Raw genomic sequence first — 26,114 nt, forward strand, 5'->3', positions numbered from 1 at the left:
GGCAATCTATTTGCTTAAAATAGTATAGCACATTTTGAAAAAATAATGAATGAAAATAAAAATGTTAATTTAAAAATCAACGAGTCGCATTACTTTGTCATTCTCCCTAAATATTAAAATGTTTGATTTTACATCATTCCATGCATAAGTTTCAGTTTTAAAAAATGTTTCGTAAAGAGAAAAAATGGTGAAACTTAGCAAAGGGCTAGAATTTCCAAAAATATCAAAATGTTAACGAGATTTTAAAAACAAATCGCGCCATCTAAAAATATACCAAAATATCATATTAAGTGTTACCAGGTTGCTAGCTTTGAATGATTTAGAATTGTAGTTTGCTGTCACACCCTGGACGCAAAAACGAATCAATCTAAAAATTGTGTCAATCAATGTTGCTCTATTTGTAATAAATTTGGATTCAAACAAAAATACATAAAAAAAATTCTTAACAAAATGTTAAAAGCAAATTAAATGGGCATTTGAAAAGCGGTTGTCGTACAATACTTGGATAGAGCCGTTGCACAGAGCTTTTGTGGTGTGGCAAAGCTTTCCACGCGAATCAGTAGTAAACGCGCTACTGGACTGAGAGCACGCGGGCTAAAGAAACCGAGGCAAATCAACTAAACATAAAGAAGTGTAAGCTGACTGTGAAGTCGTCCGGCATTCGATAAACAGCGATTCTAGTTTTGTAGTTGTTGTTATTGAGCGTAACTACATTCGTGCTTCTTATTACACTAGGAAGCATAATTTGTGTGCAGCCTTCGCAATTTATTTGAAGTCGAGTGATAAGAAATAAGGAAGCAATCATGAGCAAACAACTGGCGCGTCGTGTGGGCCAAGTCAATAAATTCTTGACTGCTGCGTCCGCAAATGCTGCGGCTACCCACAACAATTACTACACCTATGTCCAGGAGTTGTCCCATCCTATTGACCGAGAGCCTCCAATTGTCTCAGCCGAGGAAGCTGTCAGCTGCATTAAGTCTGGTAAGCAGAGCATTGCTGATACTTTGCCATTCACTTTTAAATGTGGTGTAGAAACTTGGAAATGCAAAAAAAATTCGGGGCCAGATTTTTCTATTCGTTATGTAATGTTTGCACTGTTGTGGTTGATCGCCTCCGTCCCTGCGCCGTTTACAGTTCTGCTTAGAGCAACGAGAAAGTAGAATGAAAATGCGGCCAGGTTAAGGTTATGCGAGCAGGAGGAAGAGCAAGATGTAGAGGGAGGGGCACACAAGTCATGCAAATATTAAGCGGGTTTGCATGTGTGCGTGTGTTTGTTGGTGTAATGAGGCGATTGTAATTCAAACTGTTTACACACACAAACACTCACACCATATCAAGTGGGCCATTACAGGGTGCTCAATTGACAATACCGGCAATAGAAATCAATTGATTGACCGTGATTAGACCCAGAAATTGACTTATCAGTTATTTATGAGCACTCTCCCTACCCTTGAATGAAAAATAATGAAGCGCACCTTACATAATCTTTGCTAGCTAATCAAAATCTTTCAAACAAGCGAAAGAATTGTGACGTACATACATATATATGCATATGTATGTCAGAAGCTGCAGCTAATTTCTCGCTTATTTACATTGATTGCAGCTTGGACAACAAGTATGCAGATAAACAAATACATATGTACATGCATTTAGTTTTATTAGTTGGGGAATAAATTAAGAACACGCACACACATCCAGAATAACATCTGCTTGCTAGTGTATTTATATTCTGTACTTTGCCCTGTGTGCTGACAGTGAAAAGCTTAGCTTACACACACTGACACACTCAGAGACATACAGAAGCGGCAGAAAAAACAGGTCTGGCCATAGACTAAAACGAGCAGACAGCTGTGCTGATAAGGGCATTATTATCTACATACAAAATATAATAACATGTTATACTTGTATGTGTGTGTGAGTAGTATGGCCTTATGCAATAATAATATGTAGAAGGTGGGCTGACTGTACAAGGGTATTAGCATTTTATTGGGAGCAGCAATTAGGCGAACAATTCTGTTGATAACATTCGGCAGCAGCAGCACTTGCTAAATTTTTTGTGGGGTGCTAATGCAGCATTGATTTAATTAATTTCAATTGGCAAGTTGCGCAAGAGACGCAAAAGACTGCCAGACGACGCACAAAAATATTTCTATAATCAAACTAGTTGATGATGATGATGATGACGATAATGATGGTTGAGCCCCGCCCACAAAAAAAGAAAAACAAACATTTGCGAGCTTTGCAACTCTGGTCGCACTTTGATAGCTTCATCATCTCAATGGACAAATGGATAAAATATTGAAAGATTCAACCCTGTCTAAATTTAGACTAATTCAGCAAACACGCGCCGAACTAAAGAAGCGACGTCATTTCATTTTCGGACAAGATTTGTTGTTGTTTGACTTGGTTTTTTTCTTTCTTTTTCTTTTATTATTTTTTATGGCACGTTTTGGCAGATAACAAACAAACACACACACATATATAATACATATCCATGTATTTCGATAGGTATTGAACTTGAGGCAAAGTAAACATAATCCATGTAAAGCCATCAACAAAATGTTGTTAACACTTTATTTATGAACTTGCGGTAATGACATTTAATTAAATTAATGACTTATGACACTTAGGGTTTATCTTATCGTGATCTTGTCGTTAGTATACAGTGTATTGCAGACACACACGAATACACTTTCAGTTGGCACATTCAAGCGATACGATTTAGGATTATTGACGCCAGAGCGCATTGGCTGCAATAAAAATAGATAATGACCTACAGACAGAACCTATATATGTACATATATACTAATTTTTGCCAGTCGAAGTCGCAGCTAATATTGTTGAAAATTAAATATTTTTAAAATACGTAAAGTCAATATTGCCCACTGTGCGTGATAGGGTCGCTAGACGTGACTACAAGTACAGTTTAGATAATGCATTAATCATTAGTTTATGTTAATTTCAATTACATTTGAGTTCAATCGCTTACACCACGCATTGAGTAAACACATTATAATGCTAGTTTGAACTTTAATGCGTATATTTACTGTACGCATTTTTGGCATGCAATTTCTTGGCATAGCTATGTTAATTTTTACACTATATGTCTAAATATAAAACAGCACGTGCAGCAGTATATGCCGGTTGTGGTCAGGGTATTAATACATTCATATATAGATACAAAATTGCCTTGCTAAACGAAAATGTCGTTTAGAACAATGTTTAATAGAACTAGGAACAGATTTGTATATGTAGTGGGAACACTTAGCGAAGACATGAACCAACATCAATCACTGAGCGATTAAACTTTTTATCGCGGGACTTAAAAACAAGGCTTCTCAATTTTATTTATTATTATTATTAGTAATTGAGAATTAAATTCTGTTAAGGTATCATAATTTTTTCTTACACTTGTTGCAAATACATGTTCACATTCATTAATAATCAATAAATCATAAATTTTCTGGCTTTTAGGTGATACCGTTTTCGCCCAGGGCGCTGCCGGTACTCCAAATGTGCTCCTCAATGCGATGACCCAGCATGGCAAGTGCAACAAGCTGGAGAAGATCACGGTCTGCCACATGCACACTGAGGGACCCGCCGAGTACTGCAAGCCGGAGTACAAGGACATCTTCCGCTCCAACTCGTTCTTCATGGGCGGCAATGTGCGCAAAGCTGTTGCCGAGGGCCGTGGCGATAATGTGCCCATCTTTTTGCACGAGATTCCTCAGTTGTTCTACAAGAAGATTGTCAAGCCCGATGTGACCTTCATTCATGTGTCGCCCCCAGATCGTCATGGTTTCTGCTCGCTCGGCACCAGCGTTGATTGCGTGCGTGCTGGTCTGCTCAACTCCAAGAAGATTGTCGGTAAGTGTTTTTCTATCAATGCTATAAAATTTTCTTTATATACTAACGCAATTATTTCTTGCTTTTAGCTCAAATCAATCCTAATATGCCTCGTACTTTTGGCGATTCCATCATCCACAAATCGCACTTTGACTTTGCCGTCGAGGTCAACGAAAAACTGCCACAACATGGAACAGGTGAAATCTCGCCGGTGGAGCAGAAGATTGGCAAACTGATTGCCGAGAATCTGGTAAAAGATGGTGCCACACTGCAGATGGGCATTGGCAGCATTCCAGACGCTGTGCTTGCCGCTCTCCACAATCACAAGGATCTGGGCATTCACTCCGAGATGTTTGCCAACGGTGTTGTTGATCTGGTCAAGAAAGGTTGCGTCACAAACAGCAAAAAGAAGATGCACCGCGGACGCATTGTGGGCTCTTTCCTCATTGGCGATCAAGCCTTGTACGACTTTGTCAACGATAATCCTTTCATTGGTAAGTCAACCAAGTTTATTGGAAGATCTGCAATTCCAACTCTTGATTATTTACAGAGATGCTGGTCATTGACTATGTGAACAACACGAGCATTGTGAAGCAACAGCCCCGCATGACGGCCATCAACAGCTGCATTGAGGTCGATCTAACTGGCCAGGTTTGCTCCGACTCAATTGGCACACGCTTCTACTCCGGATTTGGTGGACAGGTTGATTTCATTCGTGGCGCTGCCGAAGGTCTTGATGGTTTGGGTGTGCCCATCATTGCCATGCCTTCGACAACCAACAAGGGAGAGAGCAAGATTGTGCCTGTGCTGAAACCCGGTAAGCTAACGATTCAACTTCCTGCCGGCTAGACAAATTCTAATCAACATTGTGATCTCTATCAGGTGCCGGTGTTGTCACGTCGCGTGCCCATGTCCACTATGTTGTCACCGAACATGGCATCGCTTCGCTCTTTGGCAAAAATGTGCGCCAGCGTATGTATGAGCTCATCCAAATCGCCGACCCCAAGCACCGTGAGGCGTTGGAGAAGGCCGCCTGCGAGAGATTAGGAGTTATGCCATCGCCCAATTAATTATGCCCGTACGTCATAAAAAACGCATCTACAACTTTGGAACTACACTAACAGTCGATACAATTTATATGTGCGAAGCTGATATTATTTTTTTGTAATGCATTCTTTGAAATTCCGGTAATATAAAAAACTGACCTACAGCTGATAAATAAAAACCAAAATATAAGAAAAAAAACATGCATATTATTTAAATCATTTTTGTATACCGGCGACAATTTATTGTTTCATACTCCAATTTATGAAATGATGTGAACAGAAAGTGTGGCTAAGGTCTAGCTGTGAAAATGTAGTCGGAAGTTTGGGGACTGTTACACTTTTATCGTAATAAGTACTTATATACAATTATACGCGTTGTCTCAACTGTTTGCAAAAATGCATGGGGGGATTTACACAGTTTTAGTTAGTTTATAAAAAGATAGTACTTAAAAGTTAAAGAGTTAGTAGCATATAGTATGTAGTTTGTATTACATCATCATTAGGTTTTATTATTGATTGTTGTTAAATTGTGGTGTTTTCATTTAAGGATCTGAGAAGAGGAACTAAACGTACATTTTCAAGTTATACATCGTTTATCTCGTATGTAAAGTATGTAATTATATATTGTGTATATAGGGCCTAAAACAGTTTTAAAAATCTACAAATATAGCTTAGAAACGTCTCGATGCTTTACTTCTTCTTCTGGTTCTTGGCGTTTTTGCCATCGGCATTCTGCTCAATTTTGGCGCGCTTCTTTGGGTGCTCGATTTCCTCATCCTCTGGCTCATCCTCATCGTCCTCCTCCTCCATGTCGACGACCTCAACATCATCCTTAATGGTCTGGCCGTGAATGTAGACGGGTCCGCTGCCCTTGATTAGCTTGAATGTCACCTTTGTTTCGTAGAACTCCACATCGGGATTAACGGCGCGCGTCTCTCCGGCCTTGAGCACAGCAATCGGTATCTGTATCGAGTCCTTGCCTGTGGTCACCTGTAGATATGAGAAATGTTTATTTATTACAGCTGAGCGAATGTACAATTGTTTTCAATGGCAATTACTGATTATATTCTAAACCGATAAAGTGGCGTTCAAATAGTTAACCATTAGATCAACGCAAAATTCCAATTAAATCAGATTGCAGACAGCAAAATGTCTGAGATAAGAGTAACAAAATATTGTTCTTCATCATGAATGAATGAATATGTAGATAAGCCTTGCATTTCAAAAGTCTACTTTTGGGGTTACACTTTTCAAGATAATTTCTTCAAGTGTTTCGGTTTTCACTTTTGGCTTGATAAGAGGATTTCATTAAGCTGAACAAAACGCACTTATCTCTGATATAAATAGACCTTCAAGAGTTCAATACTAAGTTGATATAATGCATCATGCAATTGTATCTGACTATCAAAAATTGGAATTTGGAATTTCCAACTAAATATGTACGAGAATTGTGAATTATCAGATTAATCGCAGCGAATACATATCACTGTCACACTTCCAACGGCGATATCTATTCAAAATCAGTTATTCCACTCAAGTGAGTCGCGATGACAGCGGACATCGGGCAACAGCGGTAAACACGACCTAATAACGGCGCTTACGAATTCTTCCCGGGCCATTCGTTGGTCTGCAGTCGCAGAGACAACATCAACCATCAACCGGCTTATTAAATCCTACGCTTGCGGAAGTTTTACGTTTTACATTCAATTTTTCAATTTGCAAGTGCCAAGCGCGTGCTACATTCAACAAGTTAACGCGAACTCTACTTAAACAAATAAAAATAATACATAATATACATTTATAATAAAAAATAATCTTTGAAAAAGAGTCAATTTGTGTTCAAGGGTTTTACTTCATCCAAAGTACTTCGCTTACAAAGAAAGATTCGCAAATATGTGCGACTATGACGGTGCGTTCGAGTATTTCATAAGTGTTTAATAATCTTCAAGTATCATGTAAATAAAAAAAATTACTAGACAACTTTCTAAAAAAAAAATCCCCAGACAATACGGAACAGGAGAAATCTTTAATGAAAGTGAAATATTTGCAGATTTTAAAGAAACGTTGCGCATTGAAGCAAGAAATTGTTAAATTATAAAAGAAGATTCTATATCCTAAGAGTTAAATGATTTCACAAGTAGCCAAATTGCTCTTGACAAATTATTTCGGTATCAATAACGTTTATTGTTATTGTTTATAAAACTACAATCAGAAAGAGTCTCTTATTAATGGAGTACAATAAATGCTAGTTAACTATTCATAAATTTCAGAAGATTTTCTTAGACAAAACCCGTCTCGAAGATAACGTGATAATAAACATAACGCTATCATAAACAAAAGTCCTCATAAATAAATGGTATTCAAATGTCGTTAAGGGTCGGAGAAGATGAACGAAAAACTCATAAAACAAATAGACACTTTCAATGGAAATTTACAGATGGTTTCCGTTTTTTTTCTTTTCTTTTTTTGAGATTAAAGTAGGGGGGTCTATCAAGCAATGGAGATCTATTGTGTAGGCCACGTATCACGAGACTCCCAATATTCCCGAAGCAATTCTTGGTCCCACTTGAGATAGTGTCGGTGGTCCTAAAGTGTAAAGCAATAAATAAAATAAAACATATGCTATGATATGTACTATATAAATATAATTGTCAACTGAGCTAGATAAGATCCCAATCATTATTTTCTGGTTCAAGTATTTTTCCTATTCGCCTGCAGATGAACTTTATCATGAACGCCTCCCAAACGTTTGTGGCGCCATTAATGCCAAGGCCAAGAATTGTTGCAGCACGGATAGTATAAAGCGAAAGTTGCCCATCTGCACTTGGCTGCCCAAATACAAGGCGAAATATCTGATAGATGACATTGTGGCTGGTTTGACGGTAGGTCTCACAGCTGTCGCCCAAGGCATTGCCTATGGAGCTGTTGCTGGTCTGCCGAATGTTTATGGCCTGTACTCAAGTTTTATGGGCAGCTTTACGTACATCTTCTTTGGCACCTGCAAGGACATCACAGTGGGTAAGTATCTGCGTTCATACGAAAGCAATATTCTTTAATCTTTGATTTGGTACAAGGTCCCACGGCTATTATATCGATGATGGTGAATCCACACATCGATGGAAATCCAGATCTTGCAGTGCTACTTTGCTTTTTATCGGGTTGTTTGATATTGTTGCTGGGCTTATTAAATCTCGGCGTCTTGATGCGATTCATTTCAATACCCGTGACGACGGGATTTACCCTGGCCGCTGCCTTGACGGTGGGCAGTGGTCAGATTAACAATCTCTTTGGCATTCAAAGTAATTCGAACGAGTTTCTCAAATCGTGGATCAATTTCTTTGGACACATCACAGAGACACGGCGGAATGATGCCTTACTTGGTTGCTGTACGATGATTGTATTGTTATTCATGCGAGTAAGTTGAGTTGATGTGCAGTGCAGTATTTTTAATGACAAAAACATTGTTTTAATAGAAACTGAAGGACGTTAAATGGGGCTTTCATCAGTTAAACAGATATTTGTCACTATGTCGCAATGTTTTGGCCGTAATTGTGGGTATCTTGTTATGTTATCTGCTGAGTCGTGGTGACAATGAAATGCCATTTCGCATTAGTGGTGAAATCCAAGCCGGTTTGCCACCCGTTCGTGTGCCGCCATTCGAAACTCAGGATGCGGATGGTGAGCCAATGAACTTCAGCGAAATGGTCTCCAAGCTCGGAGGATCGATCGCCTCAATAGCGTTGCTAAGCATCTTGGAGAGCGTGGCAATTGCCAAATCATTCTGTGCGTCAACTTGGTTGCTTTGCATAGCAAGATTTTGATTATATCAAAAGAGTTTCTCTTTGCAGCCAAGGGAAAGATTGTGGATGCTTCGCAGGAGATGGTTGCCCTGGGCTGTTGCAATGTCTTCAGCAGCTTCTTCTCCTCGATGCCCATAACTGGATCCTTCGCAAGATCGGCTGTCAACAATGCAAGTGGTGTGCAGACGACACTTGGCGGCGCCATCACCGGCATCCTTATCCTGATGACACTCGCCTTTCTCACTCCCACATTTGCGTATATTCCCAAGGCAACTCTAGCAGCCATCATCATAGCAGCCATGTTATTCATGGTGGAGTACGACAAGATTGCCGAGATTTGGCGTGCCAAGAGTAAGTTGAATAGATAAAAATCACCTTTGATGATTCATTTGTTATCTTTTCCGGTTGCTACGTAGAGCGCGATATGTTGCCCTTTTTGGCTACAGCGTTGAGTTGTCTTTTCTGGTCGCTGGAGTACGGAATGTTGGTTGGCATCGTGGTCAATGCGCTGTTCATACTGAAGAAGAGCATGACTCCACAGTTTCAGCTTGAAACACAAAAGGTGAGCTTAGAAAAATAAATCTTCTCCAATTTTTAGACATATGAATGCGCTTTAAAGAACACAAATAATAAGTGAAGGGTCTATTACAGTCAAAACTAAGCTGTAGAATTCTTAATTACTTGTTTACCCTCCTTATCAAACTCAGCACAATGGCATCGAACTGTGTCTGGCGGAGCTCAAAGGCAGCGTTGATTACACGGCAGCCGAATATTTGAAGATCACAATTGTCACGCACGTGACGGAGCGGCACATGGGCAATGGCAATGTTTCGTTGGTGATCATTAAAGGTGCCGAGATTAATTCAATTGATGCGACAGTGGCAGCTGTAAGTAATTCATCCATCCACATATCCGTCAACATCATATTAAGCTTATTGTCTTCTCCGCCTTGTAGACAATTGTTTCGCTACAGGAAGATCTCAAGCTACTGCAGTGCGATCTCATTTGCTGGAACTGGAACTTGGCAGCAGCGGGAGTCGTGTGCCGTCTGCACAAGAAGTCGCGCAACATGTTCAAGTTTACGAAAAACTTTTCAGAACTTTTAGAAACAATACCACCAGCACATGGCGGCAACGATTCTCATATTGCATGCGACTTGAATCAATAAAAAAGACAGTTGTTTTTAAGCATACATTCATTCATGTACAGTTAAGCATTCAGTGTTCAGTGCTTTTGAGAGTACTCGAATAGAAGACACCCTGCAAGCACCTGATATTGTTGTTTTTTGTAACATACACTTTTTAAATTGAATTTGAATACAAAAAAAAAAAAAAAAAAATGGAAAATAAAGTGATTTTTTTTTGGGTAAGCATAATATTAAAATGCTGCCTTTAAGTTTTAGTAGTTTCTCCCCTTGGCTAGTATAATGCTATTTAATTGCTGGTTAAAATAAGTTGTGATCCCTTTCATCTTTTCAACATAAAAAGATACCATTAATTTTGAGTCAACCTTTTTTTTTATAAGTTATGCATTTATATTAAATGTAGTTGTAATTACTGCAATTTGACTATAATATTTGTAGAAAAGGGAGATTATACGTTGCAATCATTTTATTGTAAATGTTCTATTTGGTAAAATGTATCAAGTTTTATTGTAGGGTGTGCAATAGGTATATCATCATATGTAAAACCCATTTGTGACGTCACAAGCGCACAGCTATCAGACAAAGGGCGCGCTTTACAGATACAGACAAAATTACCCTATGCCACAAACAAATGCTGCGCGTGCTTGCATCAAATACAACAAAACCGGTACATTTTTCCGGCCCTGGAAGCGATATAAAAAAAAGAGAACCCCCACACCAACATATGTACAAGCACTTACCTCGACTACATTGAACTCATTATCCTTAGCCTCAGCACCAAGCAGCACTTGCTTGATAACGAGCTTTTGGCCGCGCGAATAATCCTCATCGACAAAGTCCCAAGTTTCGGTGTTCTCCTCTGCGGTCAGGGTGACTCCTGCAAATTGATACGTATTGCGGATTAAAACACACAAAAAAATTATATTCGCACTTGTGTGTACATTTACATATACACACACGCATATTGCGTGCCTTTATGTGTGCGTGCGTATACGGGTAAACTGTCTCGCCGTCGCAACCTTGAATAAAAATGCCGGCACCCGGCAACGTTGCACCAGCAAATTACAATTACATCTACTTGTAACTTATTGGACACATGTGTTAGACAAATTGGCGGCAAGTCGATAATTAATAGTTACCATAGAATGATTCTTCCGCCATTATAATTACGAATTTGAAGGTTTAAACGTTTAAATTCAAGCGGCGAGCACGTGTTGAGCAAAAACTTTTGCAAAATGGAAGCTACCAACTAGGGATGCAGCGCGAAATAGAGATGACACAATGCCCACAAATATTCAAATAGGGTTACCAGACTAGAGGCTATTAACAAAATGTTCATTTAAAATAAGTATTTTTATGAACCTATTTATGGGCTTAAATAGCATACTTTAAGTATCTCGGTTTAAATATGAAATTTATAGTTTGAGCTGCCCATTAGTCCATTAAAATAATTTTTCAGCTATTTAGTATTAGCTATTTAGTATATTTAGGGTATATTTATGCACGCAAAATAGTACATTACCGAAATTTAATGTGCGGTCACTCTTATTTAACAATCGCCATTGTACGGGCACGTGTGAAAAGTGCAAGTTTTCATTAACTTCTCTAATTGACTGTACAACAGCGTTATTTTAAAGCAAACAAATGGAGTCTGAATCGTTTTACGGTAAGCATTTGTTGTAATATCAAATCTAGCATCCGCCTTAAGTACTGTAAGTGCTTTTGGTGGGTCGGCTTTGTTGCCGGCAAAACCAAGTATAGTCCTAAGTAATATGAGCATAAGTAATCTTTACATTTGATCTTGTTTTAGGTGTAACCCTCAGCGAAAAGGAGCCAATTGCCCAGTTTGCTGTGCCGGAAGTGGCAGAAGAGTATTTGGTGCACTCATACAAACTGATTATTAAACAGATTTCCCTTGGCCCCGAGGCAAAATCAGGCGAATTCAATGTCATACAGGTATTTTTAATATCGATACTTTTTCAAGTGAGGAAAAACACTGACGAATATTATGTTCTGTATCCCTTCTTTCCAGGCGGAAACACAAGAAAATGAGAGTAAGAAGATAGTTAAAATTCCTATTGCCGTCTTGAAGGTGGGCGAAACCCGCTCGTTGCGTCCAAATGTTGAATTCCCAAATGGTTCCGTCACATTCAAGCTTGTCCAAGGCACGGGGCCCGTCTATGTGTGTGGCAAGGTAATATTATATTGCTCAAATTCATACAGATAATGTATAATTGTAACTTTCATATCTGTAGTCTGAGATGAACTTGGGCGAATACGAGGATGTTAATATGTACGAGGAGTATTCGGATGAGGAAGACGAAAGCGAATTGGAGCTGGATGAGGAAGCTTCGCCACAGACAAATGGAAAGAGCAATAAAAAGAAGTAATAAGAAAATATATAACTACAACAATCAGTAAGCTAATTAAAAATAACAAACACAACGGAAAAACAAAATCAATCATAACAATGTTAACAGTATGAAACAAAAAACATATTTTTGGTAACGTATGAATAAAAAACAAAAATCCAAACAATCCATAACAAAAAGTTAATTATTTTGTGATCAACACATTGAATTCATTACTGTAGTAGCTATATTATTTGGGAATTTTATTCATTATTATGTATGTCAATTTGTTATACTTAATATATGTAAAATAATTGTGGCAGTTTTGAGAAGAATGCTCACGGAAGATAAAACAATGTCGGCGACCACCAAGCGTTCTATATGTTAATTACAAGATCGCGCCACCGAGATCTTCTGGCGTGGAACGCTGCAATTAGTAATTTGATATGTAATCAACTCATTTTAAACAATAATCAATTGACGCACCGTATGTGAATGACACGACGTCTCTCGTCACTGGGATGTATGAGATCCAATTTCTGACTCCACTCAATTTGTTTCATCTCATGGCGCAGTTTCTTGCGATCGAAATAAGAGATGGCGCAGCTTACAGGAATCCAAAATACTGCAGTCACCATCACCACAGCCACTGGTGGAGTATAAAAATCATTAAATACATAAGCAAATAAAGAATTTACTTCGTATACTTACTGACTATGTTGTCCTTGAGAAAACGTAGTGTCTTGGCTACATTGATCTCTTCAATGATGTCCCAAAAGCGCTCGACCACATCCTGTATGGTCTTCTCGCAGACGCCCTTGTTGCAAAAGCCCGTGATGCACGGTGTGCCATCGGGTAGCACATCTGGCGGTTCCACGGGGAAGCAAGTCTCATTTATGCTCATGCGACAGCAACGTTTGCAGGCATCCGCAATGATGTCGCACATGCAACTCTGCAATCCCTGTGTCTCACAGTACGGCACACATTTGCCATTGCGACACTGGCCACGCTCCTGGCATATGGTGCCATCGGCCATGGCCGGTGATTTAGGGCACTCGGCATGTGAGCCAGTGCAACGTGCCTCCTGCTCACAGGTGGCATATTGAGCGTCGCGACATTTCATCGCCGCTGGCATAAACTGACAGTTCTGACAGCACGGTGAGTTCTTGTCACTGCACATGGCGCCCTGATTGCGTCGCAGCTTGCAGTTCTTGTCGCAACACGAATCATTGTCCTCGGTGCCCAGCAGACCGGCATCGCATTGCTCGTCGCCCTCGACGCGCAGATTGCCACAGAATGATTCCTCGGGCTCCGAGAAGCAGCGTCCAGACTTCGCCTGCAGCACTTTGCGTATGGAGCGCAGCGAACAGGGTGAAAATTTCTACGTAAAAAAGGAATATTTAGCTAAATATTTCATATTGTTGTTACTGTGCATACCTTGTTGTTGACATCATAGCCGCTAACGGAATATGTGTACATCAAGAAGCTGCCACCTTGGGAGGCACTGGGTGAGCATTCAGGTATGTCGGGATCATGTTCCGATCCCCAGTTGTGTCCAAACTCATGAGCAGTTACCAGGTCAGCTTCGCGTGTAATGACGCGCTGTCCATAATGATTGCGAGAGCTGCTCAAGCCGGAGTTCAAGTAGAGCGTGTAGCCATTCTTGAAGTACTCTTAAGTTGGAATGAGTAAAGAGTAAAGAATATTAGATATGCTAAAGGGTTACTTAAAAAATATGAATAAAATAACTACAAATCAAATCAATCCTAAGGTACTTTTTAACATAAATAATAATATATGGCTGAACCGGAAAAGAAATCACAAAATGACGTGGAATACAAATGAAATCAAAGCTAAGGAAGCACAAATGGTTTATCATAAATGATAATGATATTTATTGATCCTAAGAATCAATTTACATTAGATAAACAATTAATAGCACTTTCATGTCAGATAAAACTCCTAAGAAACTGAAATAAATGAACCAAATAAGAGGACTACAAATCAAAAGAAATTGGTAAGCTAAGCCAAATGATAATAATGATTTTGTATGTTTAGGGCTAAAGAAGATAAGCAACCTGGTGTGCATATGCCACCCACAGAATTACGGCGTGGCGACCCAACGTAAGCCAAGCCTAAAATGCCACCTTCGAACTTGAGGTCGGTAAAGAGATGAGCTAAACAAAAGTCTTTATGACTGTATTCCCGTGAAAAGACCTACAGCAATTTCAGTATGGGAGACAAGACAAATTAGCAGTTGTAGTTAGGCGATTTAGCGCTACTTTCAATTATTAATAAACTTTCCTAATACCAGACTTACCTCAAGCAGATTGCGCACATCCCATTTCTCGCGTATCATATTGTAATGGGCTTCGCCACCACGCAGACGGGTTGGCTCCGAGTGCACCACAATCTTTTTGATCACAAATCCCATGCCTTTGAAGCCCTCCTGATCGGATCTATCCTGCCACACGGTATCATTATAGATCTTATGTACGCGATCAATGAGACTTATCTACAAAAATACAAGATTTGTAATTACAATACAAAGAGCTTGGAATTCTCTTCGCTTACTAAGTAGTTGATGGTTGTCTTGGTGTTGCCACCGCCCATTTCCTGAAAGAAGCGATAGTCGGCGACCAACAGCAGCGGACAACGCGTTTTGGTCGGAGTATATTCATATTGATCCGCCTGTCGTTTCTCGCGGGCCAAATGCTCAGCGTTGCCATCAATATCATTGCTCTCCAATTCGCGTCCCTCTTTAATATACCCACAAGTCTTGGGCACAATACCTTGTGCGTCATGTTGATTGAGTTTAACATCGGAAGTTTTGTAGGCCACCATTGTATGTTTCTTCGCTGTGGGCAAATGGCGCCAGGAAGGCTCAATGTGGTAAGTTTCTTCGGGCAGTTCAATGGACATGGTCAGTGTGCCATCCTCAATGTGAGCTCGCACTGAGGATTCCAGTTCGCCAAAGACGCGACCCGTATAAAAGTTGTCATGGTCTGCAATAATTGTGTATTTTCGAGTTATAGAACAGCAATACTCCCCCCTCTCTGCTTGGCTTACCCAAGTGCACTACAGTCTCATTGCCATCCGCATCCACAGCGTAGGCACGGAACTTGCTGTGCAACACATCGCGATGTGGATGCAGAATTACACGAAAATTCTTGCCCAGCGTCTTGAACTCAAGCTCTTTAATCGTGTTGTAGGGGTTACTACTTTGTTTAGCACCTCGCTTGACAATTCTGTGCACAACATCATCTTTGTGGAAAACTTCGTAGTGGCGCAGTGTCCGTTTCAACGCAACTATATATGAAAAACTCATATTATTTATTGTCACTGTACTATTTAGTATCTCTAATTTGCTACTTGCCACAATTTTCGACCAGCAGACATGCGAATAAAACGTAAATAATTATTGAGCCACAACAATTAATGCATTTTGTAAACATTTTTCGTCTCAATTGATCGAGCAGTGTTGCCAAATGCCCGTGCTACCCTTTTTGTGCTTTTAGGGTTGCCCAATTGCTGTCGATTTCTAGTCTGTATCTGTACGATATTTATTGTAGTCCGATAACGATAACACTCTTGGCGCTCAATTAAAATGCAGTTTGTCTTGGTTTAATGTTTTTTGTCGGTTCGTCCTCCCAAGGCACCACGTGGATCAGCCGAGGCGGGGACAGGCGCTAATTTAAAGTCCACGCCATAAAATTGTCCAGTAAGTGATTTTCTTCTCGGATAGGGTTGGCTAAAAACGCATTTAATTAAAATCTATCAGTTAAATGAAAAACACAGTTGACACACTTGCTGAGGGTGCTACCGTAAACAGTGATATTCACGTAGCTGTCAGGCACATTATTAAGAAATTTTCTATAGCGACAACGCATATATTTGTTGGTACGACACGATATAATTGGCTTCAAGTGGTCCAAATGATTTTTAAACATGGGCAAGACGACCCAATTATTATCGGGTGTACTAAGAAAATCTCTGGGTGATTTAGTTTGTTCGACATTCTGTTTTTTGTCTCTTGGCTTGAATTCGGCAGCAAGTTTCTCAATGTCAAATTTCACCGGTAAATTAGTTATGGTTTCACAAATTGGATTATTACGCATTTTACACAAGAATTTGGAAAATTTCTGAAAACGAAGTTTAATTTTTAGGCCTGCTTAATAAGCAAACGATTTAATATGTTTTATATTTGGATTCTACTAAACTTTATATTTGGCTTATTGAATCAAATCGTCGATACATACATACATACATATTTTTGTTGTGAATCTATGTAAATTTACATATTTAAAAAACAGGTTAAAACAAAAACTTTACAATTACTGGGGAGGGTAAATTGAACATTAAACTTACGACTAAATTCTCGCTAAAAACTTGAGTTTATTAATTATATTAATAGCCTAGCAGAGTGTACACATCAATAATGTATTAAAAAAGACAGTTTCGAAAATTTACATTTGTCAATATGTTGTCTTCTCTCCGTCAGGATATTAAATAGTCGGCATGTCGAAAACAATTGTGAATTCTTCCGGCATTCTTCATTTCTGCAACTCGGCCATATTTGCCTCGAATATGGCCGTGTTTATCTTGTGCTTCAGTGCGATCAGCACCTCCCTGTTGTTGATGGCACGCATCTCATTGGCCACGTATTCGCCGTACGTGGAGAACTCATCACGCAGCTGGCTAACAATTGAGCCAGCCTGAGCAGCAGGCGGTATTGGAGAACTGGCCGGCTTTGGCGGTGACAGCGTCGTATTGACTATGGCATTAACACGCGGCAGACGCAATGTGCCGCCCGCTACGCCGGATGCGGCTGTCGTTGTCAACACATTACTGGCGTTGCCATTTTGTGTGCCTGCCGCTGCTAGTGTGGATGTGGATAGAATTGTGGTGCTGTGACTGCTATTGGGATCAAAATAGATGCGTTTAGCCGGCGGCGCATGCAACTGATGCTGTGTAGACTGCTCCTCGTAGTAACCGTTCTCTTGGCTGGACGTATCGCGTCTTTGTATCTTGATGATACGTGTGGGCATCACATGCACCGCCGCGGAGCCGTTTCCATTACCTCCGGCAGTCGCAGCCATTGGCGTTGATTGATAGTGCAGTTCCCCGCTTTCGTTGGCCTGAAAACTAACCGCTTCCACAGTGTTGGACGTGTGATGCAGCTCCAACATAGACTGTTGTTGTTGATGGTGATGCTGCTGTTGATGTTGATGCTGCTGTTGGTGGTGATGCGTCTCGAGTGCTTCGGTCTCGTCCTCATTGATGTGCACGTATGTGCCGCTGATCTCTTTGCTCAGTTTGGGCTTTGTGTCGACATCGTCCTCAACGCCGCCACCAGGCTCACCATCATCATCGATATCGTCCACATCTTTGGTCGTCTCCTCTATCAACTTCTCTAACTCCTGTGCTCGACTGCTTGCGTGCGATTTTCGCGGCGTTATGATGTATTCATCGTTCATAGTGTTGCTGCTCTCTACGGGAACCGCGGTTCCCGTTGTTGATACCTCGCCTAACACGTACTTTTGTATTGCGGGGTTCTCTTGGAGTTGTAGATCGGTTTTCAAGCGACTTTTGGTGGAGCGACACGCATACGGTGAGCTTAGAAAGACGAGATTCTTGAAGCCAAACCACTTGGAATTGTAGGGTTCCTTGCGTTTCATGCGACTTATCTCACGATGGTATTGTGTGCGTAATGTGTGAAATTTCTTCTCCAATTCAGGAATTGCGATGTTGCCGCCAAGCACTTCGCTAACTTCGTTCAAAAGTCGTTGTTTAACATCCTTCTTGCGATACTCGTCGCATGTCATGTCCCACAGTCCACGTCGCTGTCTATACTCGTTGATCAGCAGCAATGTCTTCTCCCTAGTCCACTCCATTTTTAGCTACTTAGCTACGCAGCTGCTGGCTAAAATGCCGGGGCAAAACGATGTCACAGTCACAGAACAATGAGCTCAACGAGGCGCGCTGAATTTCGTGGGGAATTAAATGTTCTATTGCAGTTAGTTGTCGATCGTCCGTTGGCAGCAACAGCGGGCTCCCTTTTTAATCGACAGCGAAAGAAACGAAACGAAAATTAGCACAATACACACAAAAATACACTGGGAGGTTTTTAATAGACAGCAAACCTAGCGCGTCTTGTTTTCTTGGCCAGTCTAATATAATTTTACCTTACTCCACAACCACAACAGCAGGAACAACAACAGCAGAAAAACAGTTTGCTAGAAGCAGCTGCTACATTATTATGGCTGGCAAATTGTGCGGCGATTGCTTTTGCTTGCGTTGAAGGAGTGCGTTGTTTATGTCTACGTTGTTTTAATTGTTGTAACGATCAAATTAACTTTAATGTTTTTGTTTTCTTTTCTTTTAATAATACAGCAAAAAAGTTGCGTTGTTTTCCCCTCTCACTCTCATGCCATGAACGCGAACTGCCAACTCGTTAACTGCTATGTATCTCACCTACTGCTTATCGACAAATCGTAAACACTTGCTATCGAATAGATTTTACAGCGAGTAAATAAGTGACTATTAGATTTATTAAGGCCAAACTGTAAATAATTGGTTGTTGCCAATCATAGACTTAAGTATCGATTATGCGTTTTAAAAAAGAAAGCCTATATTAATATTCGACTTATTGGCTAAACACAATCGCTTATCGAGCTGAGAGTTATCGATAACAAGCCACAGTAAGCGCACGAGCTACATAAGTTTTGTTTATTTTTATTTGTGTTTCTTATTATCCCTAATTGCAATGGCGAGCAACGAAACTAGCAACTTGGGGAAACTTACCGAAGAGTCGCTAAAGCGCAAAGAACGTTTGCAAAAGCTGCGTGAACAGGCTTTAGCGAAAAATTCTGGTGCCGCAGACTCAGCAGACAACAAATTGCCAAAGTGAGTACAGTTTGTTTACGTTCTGAGTGATGAGATGCAAAACGTTTTGTTTTTCCCTTTTCGATTCTAGGCCAGTTTTTCGTAGTTATAAACCACAAAATGAAAACACAACGGGTGAAATTTTACCACAAGAGCCCACGGGCAATATTGAGACGGCTGTGCAGTCACAGCTTAATTTGCTGGAGCAGCCAATGGTCATTGATGAGATTGACATAACAAATTTGGCTCCACGCAAGCCCGACTGGGATTTGAAGCGTGATGTCAGCAAGAAACTGGAACGTTTGGAGCGACGCACACAGAAAGCCATTGCCGAACTGATACGCGAGCGCCTGAAAATGAATCAGTTTGAGGACATAAGCCAAGCTGTCAATGTGGCAACGGCTCAAGTACAAAACGGCGGCAAAAATGCAGATGAAGATTATGAATAACTTAAATTTTAATTATAAATATAATACAATTAACAAACACACAACAATTCTTCTATAAAAAACTTTCTTAACTATTTGCGATTGGATCTGTGGCCTTGATTTTCCTTGCCACGCGCTGCTGTCAAGTGTTGCTTGAGCGATTCAATTTCTAAAAAAAAATATTCGTTTGTGAAGAATGTTGTAATGTATAGTTTTAATGCTAGCTTACGATTCGTGTATTTTTGTTCCAAGCCGTCGGCAAAGTGTCGCATTGATTGCAGCTGTTGTGGAATTTCTTGTCGCAGCTGTTGCAAAGTTTGACGCTCATGCTCAAGCTCGCTTTCACGTAGACACAGCAGTTTATCCTTCTCTTTAATAGCTTTTTCCTGTTGCAACGCCACCTCGGTGCGCCAAGCGATGGTCTTTTTCTGACTGAGCATTTCTTGGCCTTGCTTTAGAATGATTTGATTCGCTTTCGAGATTTCATTGGAGGCCATTTCCAGAGCTTGTCGTTTGGTGTGATTGATTTTCTTCTCAGCTTCCAATTCGGCAGCAATGTTTGCCTGAAATTATGAATAAAATTAGTACTATGTATAATGTTCATTAGGTACGCATATACCTTTTCTTTATGACCCTTTTGTATGTGCTCCTGTAGCTCACTTGTATGCTGTTTCAAGTCCTCGATTTTGTACTCTAGCTTGCGCTCTTGCTTCTTGGCCGCCGTCAGCTCAGTATGCAGTTTATCGTTTTGCTCTTTCAGGGTTGAGATTCGTGTCTTGCAGCACGCCAGCTCCTCGTTGAGACTTTGATTACGTTGCTCCGCTTGCTCGTGCGCCGCCTTTACATCTCCCTTTTGCTGTATCGCTCTGTCCAATTGCGCTTGAAGTCCCGCAATTGTACGCCGACTCCGCTCGGCTTCATTGTTGTGCTGCTCCTTTAGATGTTGCAGCTTGTCCTGCATTTGTTGCATTTCTGTAGAGTGCTTCTCGCCCAACTGCCGTGTGTTCTCCAGCAGTGCTTCACGTAATTTTGCGTTGTCCGAACTGAGTTGATCGATGTGTGCTTGTTGTGATTGCAATTCCATTTGTAGTTGTTGCGTGTTCTGCTCCAGCTTGTAAGACTGCTTGTGTGCCACCTCAAGCATGCTGTTGATGTAGAAGAGCACTGTGTTCAATGGTGCCACACGGCAAGGCAGGCTTAGATGCACCAGATTTTTAAACGATCTAATCTCGACGAACTGCAACAGATAGTCCTGATTGGATTGATCGACGCCTGAAGCTGCATCGTTGCGTTGGGAGAGGCAGAGCTCCAGTTTACCAGCCTGGCAGTCCTTTAACATGCGTATCACATTTTCCATGAAGCCCGCGAAGGTGACATTCAATGATTGATCCTGTTTTAGTATGTGAAAGGATGCGTTGTCCACGGTGGTTATATACATACGTCGCTGATCGCATTTTTCAGTTAATCGCAGTTGCTAAGCAAACAAACAGTCAATTTTAATTCCAGTTTATTGTTATGAAGCCATACTTACGATCAGCTCCTTGAAGTCAATTCTTTCAGCGTACAGTACACAAGCTTTTTTTCAAGCGCAAGGCTTCTCGCTCCCCGCTAAAGGTGACCATCATCTCCACACAGGGCATTATGTGTACAACGTTTTTGGTGGCATCCATGCTTGCAAAATAAGTTTCTTCATTACTTGGCGCCCACATTGCTTAAAAATATTTATAAAAAAAAACACAAACAAGCAAACAACTAAAATATTCGATAACTTTTTAAATTGTTTTCACCGCAATTTAACTAATTATCGATAATTCCTTGATTGCAGCCTAACATAGATACTGCTATCGTTGATGAAAACAGCTGATAGTGTAATTTTTACGTTTCAATATTATTATATTTTTCAGTTATATATGTAAATTAACAAATATTTGTAGCTAATTGTCAATTTGTATGTGAATTGACATGCTAAAAAATGATAATGTTAAATTTAAACAATCCCTGGCATTGCTGTTAAATAACAGCACCAGCAACTGTTAACTGTTAGTCTGGCTGGGCGATGTGGAAAGAGGAAGAAGAAAACACGAAAATAAATATAAAAATAAAGAAAAATTGAAAATTCAAAACATTAAAGGTGCTTTCATGTCTGTAAGTATATTTGAGGTGCTGCATGGAGCGTTTAAATGACTAACCATCATTTCTGTGCCGCATTTCTCAGACCGCCAAAGTCTTCGTGGGCAGCCTGCCGCCTGGCTGCAAACCCGAGGAGCTTCGGCATTTATTCACCAGCTATGGAGTTGTAGTCGAGTGCGATATTATGAATCGCTGTGGATTTGTTCACCTGGAGACCGTTGAAATGGCTGAGGCCGCCATTGCTGCACTCAATGGTATTGAATTCAAAGGACAGGCTATAGTCGTGGAGCCCGGAAGACCAAAAGACAGACGAGGTGGTGGTGGCGGAGGCGGGGCAGCTGGTGCAGGCGGCAGTGAAGGGGGTCGAGCTGCTAATCGAAGGCCTATGCAAGGTAAAATAATTAACAAATATTGTAGGTATTAAGACGCTATATAATATTTAATTTTTTTAGGTGGCAGCTTCAATCGTGGTGGTCACATGAGTGGCAATAGCTTCAGAGGAGGAGCTGGAGGTGGAAGAGGCAATAATCGGACATCAAATTCAAACGACAGTCATTTTGGACCCATGAGGAACGAGGGGAGTTTCAGACAGCAACGCAATGCACCCTATAGCAAACAGAACCAAAGCACTGACGCACCGCCACAGCAAGCGTTTAACAAAAAACAAATTCAATCAAAGTGGCGGCTACAATGATTTCCACAATGGGTCACATGGTGGACATCGTGGCGGTGGCTTTGGAGCAGCGAAAAATATTGGGCAAGATCGACGAGGATTTGCGTTGCCCGCTGTCGATCATCATCATCAACAGCAGCAGCAGCAAATGTCATTTGGCAGCGCCAACAAGCAAGGAAGATTTGGTAATGGGCCTCTGCCAAGTGGGAACAGTGCCGACAACGGAATGTTCCAGCGTCAGCGCAACAATCTGGGCATGAATAGGTAGTTTATAAATATCATTTATATAGAAATGCGTTACTAAAAGTTTCATATATTCAAGTGGAAGCACGCCACCTGGACGAGGCGGTTTTAGTACGAATCGTGGCGGATTTGCTGGTCGTGGTGGCTTTAATGCGCGACGTGGTGGCAGTGGACAAAACAGCAGTCAGAGCGGAAACTTTAATAAACACGGACCTACAAATGGTCACCATCATCAGCAGCATAATAATGCACCAAATTCATATCAATCGGACTTCCCACCGCTTGGTAGTCAGGGCGGCAGTGTTCCTGGCAGAAATAGGTATGTTATCATAAATTATATTCCACAATATAGTTTAATAAGTTTATTTTATCAATACAGGTTTAATGGACCCCCCTAGAGCTGCACTGAATATGGGAGGTGGTAATAGAAGATTTTAGATATCAAATACCAGACGCAAATGTAATCAGAGTGGATTACTAAACAAAAACAATAACCCCCATAGCCGAATTTCGTTTTCCAATAATTCTTAAGTTAAGTCTACAGTTCGAAACCAATCCCAAACGCGTTACAATTTTAAGTCCAAACAAAAAACAATCAACAGTATGTTTGTTAATTGAAATTAAGAATGATTCAATAATTGCATATAGAAATTTTAATTAGAAAAAAAAAATAAAAATCGAGCACATAGTAAGACATGTTCTTACTCAATGGCCATTGACTTACGATCGACAAAATAAAAATATAAACTCTAATATTAAAATATTTTGAAAATAACCTTTTTATACCGTATAGCAGTAAATTGAACTGCTGGTCAAAAATACCAAAACATTCGGTGAAGATTTGGTATTTTTTTGAAATACAAATAACGGTCACGTTGGTCACTCTGCTGTGAAATCGCAACACACAATGGCAACAATTGCTTAAATCAAATTGGATAGTAATGCATGTTATTTAAAAGATAGCTAGTGCACGATAAGGTCTCCATTACTCGACGTTGACGGTAAGCGCGCAATTGTGCATGACACATACTCAATTATTGTGTGAGGTTGAATTTAATTAAGAATAACAGTTTACCTCGTTGGCGGTTTTTTTCTTTGTTCAAGATGGTGTATTACCAAACCAGCTACTCGGTCAAGGCAATCGTCTTTCTCTGCATATGTTCATTACTTGGATGTGGTAATGCGTCTCTGGAATCTCGTAGCGAAGATGTTGAAGGTGTTCCAGCCACGTTGCCAGGTGAACTGAAGTTTGCGCATGTGGTAAGAGTCCCGCTTTTTTGTACCCTAAAAATACTTTATACCATATGGTTCATCATTGAATTTTGAATTGCAGATTTTTCGACATGGCGATCGAATGCCACTCGATCCATATCCAACGGATCCCTGGAAAAACCGCAAGTATTGGCCAACGGGCTGGGGACAGTTGACTAATGTAAGTTTTTGTATTTATGTATTCATAGTTTACGGATAGTTATGACTAAATTTACCTCATTATTATTAGCGTGGCAAGCAACAACATTATGAATTAGGCAAATGGCTTAGGAAACGTTATAATTCGCTGTTGAGCACAAGATTTGACGTAGATCAAATCTACATACAGTCCACAGATGTGGACCGCACACTGATGAGTGCCCAATCCAATCTGGCTGGATTATACGAACCTATGGGTGAGGATGTGTGGAATGATCAAATCAAATGGCAACCGATTCCTGTTCACACGATGCCTGAACAATACGATGCGGTAAATATGCTTTTGATTCTTTTGTTTTACTTAATATGACTTAAATTCTTTGGCAATTATCATAAAAATGCAATTAACTTAAATGCCAAGGTTAACTTATGAAAACAATTTGGTAGTTTTAAACTAGTTTTGAACATGTTTGTGAAGTTCTACAGTACAGTAGTACAGTTTATAACCCTTAAATGGTGTAACTTGGCAGTTATCTTATATATGTTATTTATTTAAATACAAATTCTAAGTTATTGAGAGCGCACATAACTTTTGTAAAAAATATTGCTATCAGATTTATGCAGCTATTCAAAATGCTAATTATATTTTTATCAGTTAAGCACATTATACTGCACAGTTTATTGCTTTGGGAAATTATCTTAAATATCCAATTAACTTTAAAGCAAATTTTGAGTTTTCCCTAAACTTCAAGACTAATAGCTACCTTTCTTTTAGATAATCGGTGCCAAGGCAGACTGCCCTGCATTTGACTATTATTTGTCTATTCTACAAGAGTCTGCGGAGTTTAAGGCGAAGCTGGAACGCTTTAAAGATCTCTTTTTTTACTTAAGCCAAAATAGTGGTCGTCCTGTAAAAACCTTTATGGAGGCACAATATCTTAATAACACATTGTTTATCGAGCAATTGTACAACAAAACGCTGCCAGTGTGGACACAAAAGGTTTACGGGGGCGCTGACTTGACGTATGTGTCGAATTTTGCATTCTCTATCAATACTTACACCCGCCAACTGGCACGTCTCAAAACTGGCCCATTACTTAAAGACATACTCACGCGATTCAACAAGAAGATTGAGAAACAACTGCATCCGGATCGTACAGTATTTGTGTATAGTGCACATGACACAACCATTGCCAACTTGTTGAATACTCTCAATCTGTTTCAGGTATGTGCTTTATACTATTTGTTATTATTGTGATTCATTGGTTCTGTATTTTAACAGCTGCATAGTCCACCATACACAGCTTGCATAATGTTTGAGCTGCGTGTGGACGATCAGAATAAGCCGTTGGTGTCGTTGTTCTATAAGAACACCACAGCGGAGCCGCTGCCAATGGATATACCTGGCTGTGGTGTATCCTGTCCACTAGAGAAACTCTTTCAACTGTACGAGGATGTGCTGCCCGTGGACTGGGATACAGAATGCCAGCGCTCAACATTGACCATGACTTACGAAGAAGCTAACTTAGGTGCGGCGACAGGTAAATTATAATGTCTATTTTTGTTGATACTGCTACTGATAAATCTTATCTTTTCGCAGCCATGCTCATAGGTATCATAGCTGCTCTGTTGTGTATTAGCTATGGCCTAATGGTCTACTATCGTCGTCGTAATTACACAATGCACACTTCGTATGGTCAAATGGCATAGATACTCAAAAAAAAAAGACTTTTGTTATATCTACCGAATTGGAACATTAGATTTTGTATCTCAAATTTTGTTGGTTTCTTGTTGCCATAAAACATGTTAATTAATTAATAATCTTAATTGGTGCGAGAATTGTAAATACGACATAACTTTGTTAAGCATTGGAAATGAAATTAATATGCGCTCTGGTTATTGTTGTTTATTTAAAGCATATGGAAAACAAAGACTGTGAATGATTATCCTGAAGTATCTGACACATTTTGAACACACGTTACACATGTGTTAATTTTATAAATCAATATATATATATATATATATACGATATTACTTATGTGCATTTACGAGTATTGTAGACTTGTATAAAAAAAACATCTTGATGTATAAATAAAAGACACCTTTTGTGAAAAACTATATGAAATGAAACCACTGTGGCAATTTATTATTATACTAT

At 40.0% G+C, this 26,114-nt stretch overlaps 11 protein-coding genes across 12 annotated transcripts; 6 read left to right on the top strand and 5 right to left on the bottom strand.

The window, feature by feature from the left end:
- Nucleotides 1-373: 373 nt before the first annotated feature.
- Nucleotides 374-5,086, top strand: LOC132786780 (4-hydroxybutyrate coenzyme A transferase). Its single transcript, XM_060793435.1, has 6 exons — nucleotides 374-633; nucleotides 736-981; nucleotides 3,475-3,867; nucleotides 3,936-4,340; nucleotides 4,397-4,663; nucleotides 4,729-5,086. Exons 2-6 carry the CDS (start codon nucleotides 804-806, stop codon nucleotides 4,914-4,916), a joined length of 1,431 nt encoding a protein of 476 aa, XP_060649418.1. The 5' UTR covers nucleotides 374-633; nucleotides 736-803; the 3' UTR covers nucleotides 4,917-5,086.
- Nucleotides 5,087-5,099: 13 nt separating this feature from the next.
- LOC132786785 (nucleoplasmin-like protein) lies at nucleotides 5,100-11,130 on the bottom strand. Its single transcript, XM_060793441.1, has 3 exons — nucleotides 10,976-11,130; nucleotides 10,577-10,713; nucleotides 5,100-5,882 (listed from the first exon to the last, which is right to left on the bottom strand). The coding sequence occupies exons 1-3, from the start codon at nucleotides 10,995-10,997 to the stop codon at nucleotides 5,583-5,585; spliced, it is 459 nt and encodes a 152-aa protein (XP_060649424.1). The 5' UTR covers nucleotides 10,998-11,130; the 3' UTR covers nucleotides 5,100-5,582.
- On the top strand, nucleotides 6,719-10,040 carry LOC132786779 (sodium-independent sulfate anion transporter). Its single transcript, XM_060793434.1, has 8 exons — nucleotides 6,719-6,801; nucleotides 7,611-7,910; nucleotides 7,967-8,307; nucleotides 8,366-8,675; nucleotides 8,741-9,043; nucleotides 9,109-9,254; nucleotides 9,400-9,579; nucleotides 9,648-10,040. The coding sequence occupies exons 1-8, from the start codon at nucleotides 6,786-6,788 to the stop codon at nucleotides 9,858-9,860; spliced, it is 1,809 nt and encodes a 602-aa protein (XP_060649417.1). The 5' UTR covers nucleotides 6,719-6,785; the 3' UTR covers nucleotides 9,861-10,040.
- Nucleotides 11,131-11,375: 245 nt separating the features above from the next.
- Nucleotides 11,376-12,294, top strand: LOC132786784 (nucleoplasmin-like protein). The gene is made up of 4 exons (XM_060793439.1): nucleotides 11,376-11,502; nucleotides 11,647-11,792; nucleotides 11,869-12,030; nucleotides 12,092-12,294. Exons 1-4 carry the CDS (start codon nucleotides 11,481-11,483, stop codon nucleotides 12,224-12,226), a joined length of 465 nt encoding a protein of 154 aa, XP_060649422.1. The 5' UTR covers nucleotides 11,376-11,480; the 3' UTR covers nucleotides 12,227-12,294.
- A 143-nt stretch (nucleotides 12,295-12,437) lies between these two features.
- Nucleotides 12,438-15,704, bottom strand: LOC132786777 (ADAM 17-like protease). 2 transcript variants are annotated; one of them, XM_060793429.1, is made up of 9 exons: nucleotides 15,564-15,704; nucleotides 15,257-15,496; nucleotides 14,762-15,192; nucleotides 14,508-14,702; nucleotides 14,266-14,404; nucleotides 13,625-13,860; nucleotides 12,899-13,568; nucleotides 12,674-12,836; nucleotides 12,438-12,614 (listed from the first exon to the last, which is right to left on the bottom strand). In XM_060793429.1, the coding sequence occupies exons 1-9, from the start codon at nucleotides 15,640-15,642 to the stop codon at nucleotides 12,572-12,574; spliced, it is 2,196 nt and encodes a 731-aa protein (XP_060649412.1). In that variant the 5' UTR covers nucleotides 15,643-15,704; the 3' UTR covers nucleotides 12,438-12,571. The 2 variants fall into 2 exon arrangements, with proteins under 2 accessions (XP_060649412.1, XP_060649413.1); XM_060793430.1 differs by lacking the exons at nucleotides 12,438-12,614; nucleotides 12,674-12,836; nucleotides 12,899-13,568; nucleotides 14,266-14,404 and having other exon boundaries at nucleotides 13,693-13,860.
- Nucleotides 15,705-15,793: 89 nt separating this feature from the next.
- On the bottom strand, nucleotides 15,794-16,392 carry LOC132786786 (uncharacterized). The gene is made up of 2 exons (XM_060793442.1): nucleotides 15,995-16,392; nucleotides 15,794-15,938 (listed from the first exon to the last, which is right to left on the bottom strand). Exons 1-2 carry the CDS (start codon nucleotides 16,303-16,305, stop codon nucleotides 15,812-15,814), a joined length of 438 nt encoding a protein of 145 aa, XP_060649425.1. The 5' UTR covers nucleotides 16,306-16,392; the 3' UTR covers nucleotides 15,794-15,811.
- A 170-nt stretch (nucleotides 16,393-16,562) lies between these two features.
- LOC132786781 (uncharacterized) lies at nucleotides 16,563-18,637 on the bottom strand. The gene is made up of 2 exons (XM_060793436.1): nucleotides 18,373-18,637; nucleotides 16,563-18,243 (listed from the first exon to the last, which is right to left on the bottom strand). Exon 2 carries the CDS (start codon nucleotides 18,079-18,081, stop codon nucleotides 16,741-16,743), a length of 1,341 nt encoding a protein of 446 aa, XP_060649419.1. The 5' UTR covers nucleotides 18,082-18,243; nucleotides 18,373-18,637; the 3' UTR covers nucleotides 16,563-16,740.
- Nucleotides 18,638-18,861: 224 nt separating this feature from the next.
- LOC132784283 (coiled-coil domain-containing protein 12) lies at nucleotides 18,862-19,605 on the top strand. Its single transcript, XM_060789801.1, has 2 exons — nucleotides 18,862-19,093; nucleotides 19,164-19,605. The coding sequence occupies exons 1-2, from the start codon at nucleotides 18,954-18,956 to the stop codon at nucleotides 19,519-19,521; spliced, it is 498 nt and encodes a 165-aa protein (XP_060645784.1). The 5' UTR covers nucleotides 18,862-18,953; the 3' UTR covers nucleotides 19,522-19,605.
- LOC132784282 (spindle assembly abnormal protein 6 homolog) lies at nucleotides 19,558-21,385 on the bottom strand. The gene is made up of 4 exons (XM_060789799.1): nucleotides 21,032-21,385; nucleotides 20,120-20,974; nucleotides 19,730-20,063; nucleotides 19,558-19,669 (listed from the first exon to the last, which is right to left on the bottom strand). Exons 2-4 carry the CDS (start codon nucleotides 20,936-20,938, stop codon nucleotides 19,593-19,595), a joined length of 1,230 nt encoding a protein of 409 aa, XP_060645782.1. The 5' UTR covers nucleotides 20,939-20,974; nucleotides 21,032-21,385; the 3' UTR covers nucleotides 19,558-19,592.
- A 114-nt stretch (nucleotides 21,386-21,499) lies between these two features.
- LOC132784284 (RNA-binding protein cabeza) lies at nucleotides 21,500-23,294 on the top strand. Its single transcript, XM_060789802.1, is given in 6 exon segments — nucleotides 21,500-21,645; nucleotides 21,716-22,022; nucleotides 22,083-22,307; nucleotides 22,309-22,567; nucleotides 22,626-22,865; nucleotides 22,926-23,294. Coding segments are annotated over 6 exon segments (1,056 nt in total). The 5' UTR covers nucleotides 21,500-21,639; the 3' UTR covers nucleotides 22,945-23,294.
- A 107-nt stretch (nucleotides 23,295-23,401) lies between these two features.
- LOC132784281 (prostatic acid phosphatase) lies at nucleotides 23,402-26,086 on the top strand. The gene is made up of 7 exons (XM_060789798.1): nucleotides 23,402-23,547; nucleotides 23,651-23,806; nucleotides 23,880-23,978; nucleotides 24,048-24,287; nucleotides 24,732-25,181; nucleotides 25,239-25,497; nucleotides 25,557-26,086. Exons 2-7 carry the CDS (start codon nucleotides 23,651-23,653, stop codon nucleotides 25,664-25,666), a joined length of 1,314 nt encoding a protein of 437 aa, XP_060645781.1. The 5' UTR covers nucleotides 23,402-23,547; the 3' UTR covers nucleotides 25,667-26,086.
- The last annotated feature ends 28 nt before the right edge of the window (nucleotides 26,087-26,114 follow it).

This window comes from Drosophila nasuta, chromosome 2R, assembly GCF_023558535.2.
Source record: "Drosophila nasuta strain 15112-1781.00 chromosome 2R, ASM2355853v1, whole genome shotgun sequence".
Classification (NCBI taxonomy): domain Eukaryota; kingdom Metazoa; phylum Arthropoda; class Insecta; order Diptera; family Drosophilidae; genus Drosophila; species Drosophila nasuta.